This window comes from Typha angustifolia, chromosome 4 (genome assembly GCF_048772165.1).
Source record: "Typha angustifolia cultivar Huaian chromosome 4, ASM4877216v1, whole genome shotgun sequence".
NCBI classification, from domain to species: Eukaryota; Viridiplantae; Streptophyta; class Magnoliopsida; order Poales; family Typhaceae; genus Typha; species Typha angustifolia.
This window is the reverse complement of record NC_133242.1, coordinates 10,720,092-10,730,612: the sequence shown is the minus strand read 5'-3', so window position 1 is coordinate 10,730,612 and position 10,521 is coordinate 10,720,092. Positions and strand designations below refer to the sequence as shown.

The window sequence follows — 10,521 nt, the reverse complement described above, 5'->3', positions numbered from 1 at the left end:
TGTTATCTCTAAATTTTGGGTTGAGTGAAACAAGTAAAGCTAGTGATGAAAAATACATAATAACTAACTATACCCCTAATTAATATATCATAATATTATTAATTTTAAAAAATAAATCAAAATATTAAATATCTTCTCTTTCTCTCTCCTTACTCTCTTTTGTCTCGGGTCAACATTGAAATTTCAATATTTAGGAGTGACATTATAACCTTAAAAAATTTAGGGGGTCTCCATGAAAATCTACATAACAATGAATGTTTGAAGTTAATTATTTTTTTAATTAGTGGTGTAACCAGAGTAATAGAATAAAGGGTTAATTATGTCGACACTCCCTGTAAATTATATCTGATTTTTACGAATACCCTCTAAACTTTTTTAGGAAATGTTACCTCTAAATTTTGGGTTAAGGGATACAGGTAAAGCCAGTGACGAAAAATACATAATGACCAACTATACCCCTAATTAATATATTATAATATTATTAATTCTAAAAAATAAATTAAAATATTAAATATCTTAGCATCTTATCTCCTTATACTCTCTTCTCTTACTCTCTCCTAACAAAATCGAGTATAGTTAAGAGAGTGTGAGTGTAATTAACACTAGAATAAAATAAAGAAAAAGCTATAAAAAATACCCTATATTTTATTTTTATTATCATTTTCTCCCCGCTATATATATATATATATATATTATCCTTTGACCGTTGTGTTTTGGCGTAAACTACCTCCAAAACACTTTATTGGTAGATAAATTAAGATAACTATAGATATGAAAAGAATGTAATACTATTGAATAAGTCTTTTTTAGATCAAAGTGAAAATATAAACAGAGAATTAGATTTAAGTCAAAAAGGGGAGGTAAATTTAGGTTTTACTTATTTATTTTATTTTTAAAAATAATAGAATATTTTCTATTCGGTTAATTTAACTGCTGTTAGAGTAGTAAATTTAATTGCAGGATTTGACTGTAGAATATATACGATAATAAAACCAAAAGACGTAGTATTGTTTAATAAATTATACTCCAAGTTAAATTATGCTACATGAACCTATTTTTTTTCTTTTTTTTTTTTGGAGAAATATGCGACATAAAACAACTAATAAATAATAACTATAATCTCAAATAAATAATAATAATTATAACTGTATTATTTCATACAAATTATACATTATCTAATTAACTATCGCATTAGTTTCTTGTAGTTTTCTCAAGCAAGCTACGGGCACGTCAGAACGCACGATAATGTCACAGGCGAGGTAGGCCCCACAACCACGCACACAGATTGCCGTCCATCTCTTGTGACAGCTGGACCCCTTCTACCCACTTGGTACCTTGTTGTCAAATAGAAGGGTCCCCTTTAACTATTTAAAATTATCAAATAGGTCCCTCTGTTTGATGATTTTTACATTCCTAGCAGGGAAATAAACTCTATTCCAATAAGTCAGAATGTGGAACTCAAAATTGAATTAATTTGTGCTTTAGCTTAATTTAAGCCATTACTGCACCCTATTAAATCCTTCTATTAAATTATCTGTCCATATTGGGATTAGTATTTAATAATTTTATTTATTTACTTTTTATAAGTGTCTCTACCAAGCTTTTAACTATCTAGTCTAGGCTTTAAGCTATATACATTACTAAATAATTGCTCCAATTCATTGCATTGTCAAGCTATTCCTTCAAACTAATCGTATGAGCCATCAACCAAATTAAGCGAAGCCACCAAACCATCGACCACCAAATAATTTCTCCATAATATTATTTGGGTTGAAGTTAAACCTATGACCACCTTGGTCATCGGAAAGGTACCTACCAACTCTACTAGAATTGATTGATTATAATTTTTTTTATTATAATACTATGTTCATATAGTTTATGCTCCTTATTACAAAAATTATAATCTTATCTCCATGTCACAATGTCCCACGCATGACAGAAGCAGCTTTTGAATCCTTCAATCATTATCAAATAGATAAATAATTCCTTTTTTTTAATATAAGATGATAAGCGATTTCTCACCAACTTGATTATATCATCGTTCAATCATCTACCATTCATTATCTTTTAAGTTATTTACTGATATACCCCTACGAAGCTGTCCGAAGAAGGATATCTATTATCTTTAGGGAGATTTGCAATTAACACACTATTTTATTATGAAAAGAGCAAGGTTCTATTTGTAAATAGAGAAAATTCAGGGTCTGAGTCGAAAAGTTCTCTTAACCCCCCGCCTTAACATCCGCATGTTCGTACTCTCTCTCTCTCTCTCTCTCTCTCATCATTCCACAGAGCCCACAGGCCACAGGGAGGGGGCATCCTCTGGAATCCCCTCCTCCGCCTCGGCGCGATGACCTCCGCCTCCGCCGCGCACGTGCGCCTCATGTGCAGCTTTGGCGGCCGCATCGTGCCGCGCCCTCACGACCGCCAGCTTCGCTACGTCGGCGGGGAGACCCGCATCGTCTCCGTCCCCCGAGACGTCTCCTTCTCCTCCCTCCTCTCCCTTCTTGCGCGGCTCTCCCCGACACTATTCAACTCCACCAACGCTCCCCCGGCGCTCAAGTACCAGCTCCCCCACGAGGACCTCGACGCCCTCATCTCCCTCACCTCCGATGACGACGTCGAGATCATGATGGAGGAGCTCGATCGCCTCTCATCCTCCTCCTCCTCCTCCACCACCACCACCACCAGATCTCCCCGCCTCCGCCTCTTCCTCTTCTCCCCCGCCTCCGCTCCCTTCGCCCGCGACGGCGACCAGTGGTTCCTCGATGCCCTCAACGGCACCGGATCCATCGATCGCGGCCGATCCGAGGCCTCCTCCGTCGTCTCCTCCGAGGTCCCCGACTATCTCTTCGGCCTTGACGCCGTCTCCGACGACCGCGCCTCGCAGCCGGCGCACGATAGCGCGGACCGCATGGACCTGAATCGGCTCGATCTCCCCGTTGAGCGAATCGGACCGGGTTATGTTGCGGATGATCCGAACCCGGTTTACTACGTGGCCCAGCCGGTCCCGGTTTACTACGTACCGGCTCCGGTCCAATACTTGCAGCCCTATGGAGGAAGCCACGTGCCGGTCGGACTTGGCGGCCCCGTCTACGAGCCACCGGTAGGTGGAGGTGCAATGAGGGATCCGGGCTCTGCGTACGTATACCCGGCGGGTGGCGGCGGGGAGTACGTTTGGGCGGGGGAGGGAGTCACCGGCAACGACCGGTTTGGGAACGAGGCTAAGTGATTGGGATTTTGTTATTAATGCAAAAGATGGCGTGGAGAGTAATCGTTAATTGTGATTTATAATATGATCTTGGTTTTGTCTGAAAATAATAGGAATTTTATGGCATTCACTTTTAAATATTTGTACATCGATTCCTATGGACATATTTGCAAAACCCAAACCAGAGCTTGTTGTTTATGAATATTTGCAAAAAGAACACCTTTTTATGATAAATGGAATTGAATGAAGAATAAGACCACTAGAACTAGAGGCATCTGTAATAGTAACTCATATACTGATAGTATATATAGCAGGAAACTCAATTTGATTCCTCATAGCATATGTAATGAGAAAGTAGCAGCTGTTTCTTTCATACAAAGTGATACAATTTTCCAGTGTAGTAATAACATGAAACCGGGCTCTTCCAGGATGAGAGGAACAAAGCTGTGAACTGGACATGGATGTTGAACTTGTAATGGGAGTTTAAGACCACCATGGTGCATCACCTGTTCTGAAATCAGTTTCAACCCAGGGTACAAATAGCACCTTGCCGTCGTCAATGTCAGCATGAGCTAAAGCCAAGGACTGTTTAGATAGTAAAGGGGTCAATTAGTGTATTACAAAAGGGGCAAAAGATTACAAGATAACAAGAAAAGAGTAACATTGTTTAACATCAGTTTTAGATTAATAGCACAGTTGAAAATCTTTTACAGGAACACAGGATTCCATACGAAGGAAAGTAAGCATGAGTACGAACAAAAGAGAATCCCGATAATTGAAGACATTGAGAAAGAGAACTCTCTATAACTCAAATCTGAAAGGTTAAGAAAGCGATCATATCGTACCCAATTTGAAATGAAGTGTCTAGTGCATTAATAAATAATAACTAGAGATGGAGAAGTGCGAAGCTAATGGTGACTTAATAAGCTAAACAAAAGAAGGCAAAAGAAACTTGAGGCCTTACCAGAGGTGCAGGTCCCCTCACAACCCTTCCTTGGTTGTTGTATTGTGATCCATGACAAGGGCAGATAAATTTGTTCTCAGCAGCATTCCACGGTACGACACAACCAAGGTGTGTGCAGACAGCATTGATACCATATGTTGCGAGAGTTCTGTCGCTCTCCACAACTAGATAGGTAGGATCTCCCTGCAGGAGTTAAGAAATTCCATCTATCAAGAAGAGTAAATCTTAAGTTCCCCTCAGAAAATAACGACAAAACTCGAAAGATGATAAGAATTCTGTACTTGAGCTTAATAGCAACATCAGTAGTTTTGATTGACTAAAACTTTCAATGGTATCCACAACTAGATTTTGCAATGATGGTTAAAAATGCAGAAAGATGCACATAGCATTGGAGTCGTACAATCTCATGTTTTAGTTAAACGAGCTTGTAGTAGCATAAAAGACTAGATAGTGGATTTCATGAGATTGTAGGGTACAGGGATATTTTGGAGCTCAATTTTCGGATTTTATACTATTACATGAGATGCTCATGTTCTTCCTGTTATTGACCCGACAATCATATAATAGCACTTGTATCCAATAAACCATAGCAAAATGGGAAAAAAAATGTAACTGTATAGATAGCCTACCTTCAATCCTTGAGTAAGTGTTCTATCATTAGGTCCATGAGCCTTAAGCCATTCGGCTGCAACAACGTCATTTCCTAGTGCATCTTTTGCATAAGTTCCACTACCAGCTCCTCCCGTACTGTAGAGAATATTATCACACACTAAGCATAAGTATCGGGACTGAAATTATGAGATTATAAGCAGTGGATGTAACCAAGATCATGGTACTACATGATTACATAATAATATTTCCAAGTTTAATTATATTCGCTGTGTATGAGGAAGTCTGTACATGATTCATCATGAATGGACACACACATATACGCATGCACGCACACACATGCATGGAAGCATAGATATATATAAAAGGAGGGGAGAGCGAGAGATCATTCATCACCACTACTGTCTGCAAAATAAAATGAAAACAAAAGTGCAAATAATATGCAAATAAGACCTAATTTACATAATTAACTAAAAAACTTAATCTATCAGTAATAGCAATTAACAACGCATTTTCACTTTCGACATGGGGGATATTCTTCCAAATGGAGAATTAAGTTCCACTACCAGCTCCTCCCGTACTGTAGAGAATATTATCACACACTAAGCATAAGTATCGGGACTGAAATTATGAGACTATAAGCAGTGGATGTAACCAAGATCATGGTACTACATGATTACATAATAATATTTCCAAGTTTAATAATATTCGCTGTGTATGAGGAAGTCTGTACATGATTCATCATGAATGGACACACATATACGCATGCATGCACACACATGCATGGAAGCATAGATATATATAAAAGGAGGGGAGCGCGAGAGATCATTCATCACCACTACTGTCTCTAAAATAGAATGAAAACAAAAGTGCAAATAATATGCAAATAAGACCTAATTTACATACTTAACTAAAAAAACTTAATCTTCCAGCAATTAACAACGCATTTTCACTTTCGACATGGGGGATATTCCTCCAAATGGAGAATTAAGTTAGATTTCTACATGAATCAATGGCGGATCTGATAAACATTCTAACCAATCTACAGGAAAATTTTGAAACATATTGAGCCTCATATAAGATCCCACAAGTTTCAACAGATCAAAGATCAAGTGTTAGCAGGAATCCAATTCTTTAATTTGTGAAAATTCTATATTATATAATGCAAGGAGTGAAGAGCATAAACAAATCAACTAGCATAACACACAAGTACCCAAATCTACAAGCAAAAAGACAAGAAAAGTTCATTGTTCTAACCCTGGAGGAACAAAGAAGGAGGCATAGGGGACCAACATCCCTGCAGTGGGCAGAGACAGAGCTCCCAGCAGCAGAAGATTCATAAGCTCCCTCTTTCCCATATCGGGCACCCGGTCCGCTGGAATACTAGTTGCCTGGCAAGTAATCCTCCCTCTCTTTTCCTTTCCAAGTCCCAGACCTTTAATTGACTTCCCCATAAGAGCTCGGGAAGGCGAAAATAAGCCATTTTTACCAGCACAAAGCTGCCAAACATAGAACAATCACAATAAGAATTCGACAGATTAAGCATCGGATTCCCTTCCAAAATCATCTCTTTCATGTATTTCTCCCCATTTTAAAGCTAGAGGAATGCCTAAAACTGTCAACTGGCAGAAGAATAGAGCTACTATACTAGATTTAGGGAAGTAGAAGAAGATTGAAGAAGAAAAGATGGGATCTTTTGCACTTACCTGAGAAGGGTTGGCAGCGGTGGAGAGAGCTGCGGAAGCCATGGTGGTGAAATGGAGCTGCTTACCTCTTCCACAAGCTTAGAGATGAGTTTCTTTTAAACTGTGAGGTGGAGGGATGGGATAATTGGGTTGGATGGAGGATTTCGCTTGACGGGAAGTGATTGGGTTCAGACAGCCACACGTTTGAGATTGTGGAAGCCATTTGCCACGTCACCACCATGGAGTTGGGCTTACCAATTTGCGTTTGGCAATGACTCTCCACCCAGTTTGATCCAAACCCAATGACTCCGCCCAATTTAACCTGTGGGCTATTGTATTTTTGCAGTCCTTCTAGACTAAATTTTTTTATAGATAAGAAAAGGCAATGGATTACCACAAAACCAGAAAGAGAACATTTTCCAATATTTTCAAAAAAAATCTGGTACAATAACCATTTTGGATGTGACAACTATTAAACCCAAGCAAAACAAATCTAAGAGTTGTTTTAGAATGGCAAGTTGATTAATGAGTGGAATCTAAACAATTACCTGTGGACATCTTGGCAACCAACTTTGATAAATTACAGAGGATCTCTTGTTGATCTTCCCTACTCCTGAAGCAAAATTTGGTGATCCCATTAGTCCACACTAATCTTCTATCATATTGTAACTGATTCATTGGGTTTATTCTGCATTACCTACATCAATGATCTTGAGCTCATTGCTTCAAGCGTACTACTTTCATGCAGAAAATAATTATCTATCCTTTCCAAGCAGTTTTACGTCAAACTGAATTGCCAATTTCTGTTCCAACCCAGCTATGACCAGTATTTTTGGAGACTCCTCTCTCCTTCATCAACTCCCTCACTTCATGGACACCTTCCCATTTCCCAGCTGCTGCAAGAGTGTTAGAGAAGGCCATGTAAGCCCCTGGTCTTCCATTTCTGCTCAACTCAAACACCTCTTTAGCTGCAGTGTTTGCCATCTCCACATTGCCATGAAGCCTTGATGCTCCAAGGAGTGCTGCCCATACATCGATGTTCGCCTTCTCAGGCATCCTTTTGATGAAGTTGTAAGCCTCTTCTAGATTTCCCATTCGCCCCAAGAGGTCTACCATGCAAGCATAGTGTTCCATTCGCGGCTTAAGCACGTAATCCATCTCCATGCTTTGGAAAATCTCCTGGCCTTTTGACACTAATCCAGCATGCCCACAAGCTGATAAAGCACTCAAGAATGTTGCATGATTGGGCTTAACATTCTGAAAACTCTTCATCTCGTTAAAAAGTTTGATAGCATCATGTGGAAATCCATTTTTCCCATACCCATCAATCATTGACGTCCAAGAAATGACATTCCTCTCCGCCATGCGGTCAAAGATCTTTCTTCCATCCTCAACTCTTCCACACTTGGAATACATGTCGACCAGTGCAGTCGCAGATTTTATGTGAGAAGAGAGATTGGTCTTGATGGTTTGGCAGTGCACCTGTTCTCCAATTTCCAGTGATGACAAGAGAGAGCAAGCTCCAAGCACACTAACAGTAGTTGAAATTGTAGGTCGAAAACTTAGCCTCTGCATCATCTTATAGACTTCAAGTGAATTTCCAGCAGTGTCCAACGTTCTGCTGTACCCTTCAATCATAGCATTAAAAACAACTGTATCCTTGTCTACCATCTTATCAAAAATTTCTTCAGCATCTCTAAATAACTCTTCATTCATATACCCAACTATCAAGGCAGTCGAACACACGAGACTCTTCTCTGGCATCATAGAAAAGACACTCCTGGCATAGCCCACCTTGGCATTCTTCACATACGAGTCGATCAACACAGCGAAGAGCACATCATCTGGCTCAAACGCCAATCTGACAATGTGTGCATGAACCTGTCTCGCTAGATTTAGGGAAACCAACACTGCAGACAACTTCAGGACCATCGACAAGGTGAAACCATCTGGTCTTCCATTACAAAATGTGAGTTGTCGGACAATTTCCAGCGATTCTTCAGCGAGTCCTGCTTTGACATAGCCAGCAAGTATGTAGTTATAAGCGGAAAGAGTTGGGGTCGGCATTCTATCGAACACATTGCGCGCATTGAGCAAGGAGCCGCATTTAAGGTGGAGGATGAGGAGCTTGATCGATACGTTGGTATTGGGCTCGAAACCGGACTTGAGGATTTGAGCATGGAGGGTTTGGCCTCTGGAGGGGGAATTGGAGTCGATGAAGTGCTGAAGAATTGAAGGTAGACTATGGAAGATATGGGGGTAGTTCGGGAAGTAGTTGGTTTTGGTTGGGAGGGAGAGGTGCTTTAGAATTCGCACCATCTTTCATCTTCTCGTTTGCGATCGAAGTATGTCAACTTTCAAATTCATATATTAATTTAGAATTAATTACGTTGACACCCCTGAATTATATTCAATTTTCACAGACACCCCTAAATTTTTTTAGGTTACAATATTATCTTAAATCGGGTATAGTTTAGGAGGTTTTATGAAAATATTTATGAAAAATTATCCAACATGGTTTTTTTTTCGAAAATTCAAAGTGATTTATAAATAATTTTCACTTCATCTATTGGAGATTATCAATGCTATTTTTATTAAACACCTAACGTTTTCATAAGGTTTATAATTTCGTATTTACTTATATACCAGTCTAAAGCTGGTATTAGCATGTAGGTCCCTCAAATATATGCATAACATATTCTAAAGTTCATAAGGTCTTTTTTTTTTTTTTGCATAACATATACAAATGAGGCAGCATATATGCAAATAAGGGATTATTTAAGGTTATACATGCAAAAAAAAAAAAAAAAAACTTTTTCATGAATTTATATTACTAGGTGAACCGGGCCTGAACGATCTCATATAGGCTTTGGCCCACCAAACCTAGTTCGAGCCCAAATGGATCATGGATCAGTATATAAGCCATGAGACCCAAATAGGTTTTAATTTTTAATTAGAATTTAATGATGTTCTAGTTAAATAGATATTGTTGGAATCTTATATAATATCTATATGAGCCCCCTTTAACCAGCACTATTTATTAGCCAAATAATTTCTGATTTTAAGGGTAGCTTTGGTTATCTCAAATGAACGAAATAATGTTATTTTTAATGTGTAATTTAAAGAAACTTCATCTATGGATTTGAACTGTAATATGAGAAACAAAATTTTACTTTATAGATGTCATAATAATATAATATAGCTTTTCAAGTAATAAGTCAGTCTCATCTCCATATCAAGACACTATGATTCCTAAACTTCTGGTGAGAAGATAAAAAGAGAGGAAGGGTTAATATTTTTGCTCATGTTGGTCTTTCATTTAGAGTTGTGTTATGGTGGCTGGATAAATAACATGAGTAGGAATATGATGACGACCGTTTAGCACAAGGGTAGGGCAGTAATAAATATAATACGAAGCAAAACCCTAGAGGATATATAAGAATAGTGTGTTTGGATCATAAACAAATTATATTGATCATAATAGAATTATCATATCATAAATATGCTAATGGGTCGGGTCACAAACGAATGCAACTTGATTGGGTTAGACAAACCCATTTATAATCTGAATCCGATTGAACTAAACCCAAACATATTTAAAAGTCTAAAAACTAATGAACTAGTTTTTATACTAATGACCTAAAGAGATGCCACCTCTATATTAGAGCATGTCTTGTTCTCATGCCACTCTAGTTTTCAACTTTTGAATTTTGATAAACTATTTGGCCAAAAAAAAGGAACTATTTCATGGGCCTGTTTTAGCCCTACAGATCTTTTGGGCCTCTCCAAGTTCCCTTCTCTCTCTCTCTCTGCCTCATTCATTAGTAGGGCAACTATATGGGGACCAATTGATGGTGTAGACAAAAGGTGTAGGACAATAATTATGCTATCTGCATGGGGAGAAAGGCGTGAGAGCTTGCACCCCCCATGCACTCATATGCCAACCTCTAATAGACTTAGCCATGATCACCTTGCCTTCAACTCCTACACTAATAATAGCACCACCACCACTACCACCATTTGTATCATTCCCAGCGTGCATACCCCCTTTG

General features: G+C 38.7%; 2 protein-coding genes across 9 annotated transcripts; both read right to left on the bottom strand.

Moving 5' to 3' along the window:
- Positions 1–3,489: 3,489 nt before the first annotated feature.
- Positions 3,490–6,648, bottom strand: LOC140758764 (cytochrome b6-f complex iron-sulfur subunit, chloroplastic). The gene is made up of 5 exons (XM_073095049.1): positions 6,491–6,648; positions 6,042–6,283; positions 4,805–4,922; positions 4,176–4,358; positions 3,490–3,796 (listed from the first exon to the last, which is right to left on the bottom strand). The coding sequence occupies exons 1-5, from the start codon at positions 6,530–6,532 to the stop codon at positions 3,695–3,697; spliced, it is 687 nt and encodes a 228-aa protein (XP_072951150.1). The 5' UTR covers positions 6,533–6,648; the 3' UTR covers positions 3,490–3,694.
- Positions 6,649–6,687: 39 nt separating this feature from the next.
- Positions 6,688–9,069, bottom strand: LOC140758761 (pentatricopeptide repeat-containing protein At1g28690, mitochondrial). 8 transcript variants are annotated; one of them, XM_073095046.1, is made up of 3 exons: positions 7,171–9,069; positions 7,018–7,082; positions 6,688–6,820 (listed from the first exon to the last, which is right to left on the bottom strand). In XM_073095046.1, the coding sequence occupies exon 1, from the start codon at positions 8,786–8,788 to the stop codon at positions 7,253–7,255; it is 1,536 nt and encodes a 511-aa protein (XP_072951147.1). In that variant the 5' UTR covers positions 8,789–9,069; the 3' UTR covers positions 6,688–6,820; positions 7,018–7,082; positions 7,171–7,252. The 8 variants fall into 8 exon arrangements, with proteins under 8 accessions (XP_072951147.1, XP_072951143.1, XP_072951144.1 ...); XM_073095043.1 differs by having other exon boundaries at positions 6,692–6,825; positions 7,167–9,069; XM_073095045.1 differs by having other exon boundaries at positions 6,692–6,825.
- Between the last annotated feature and the right edge of the window lie 1,452 nt (positions 9,070–10,521).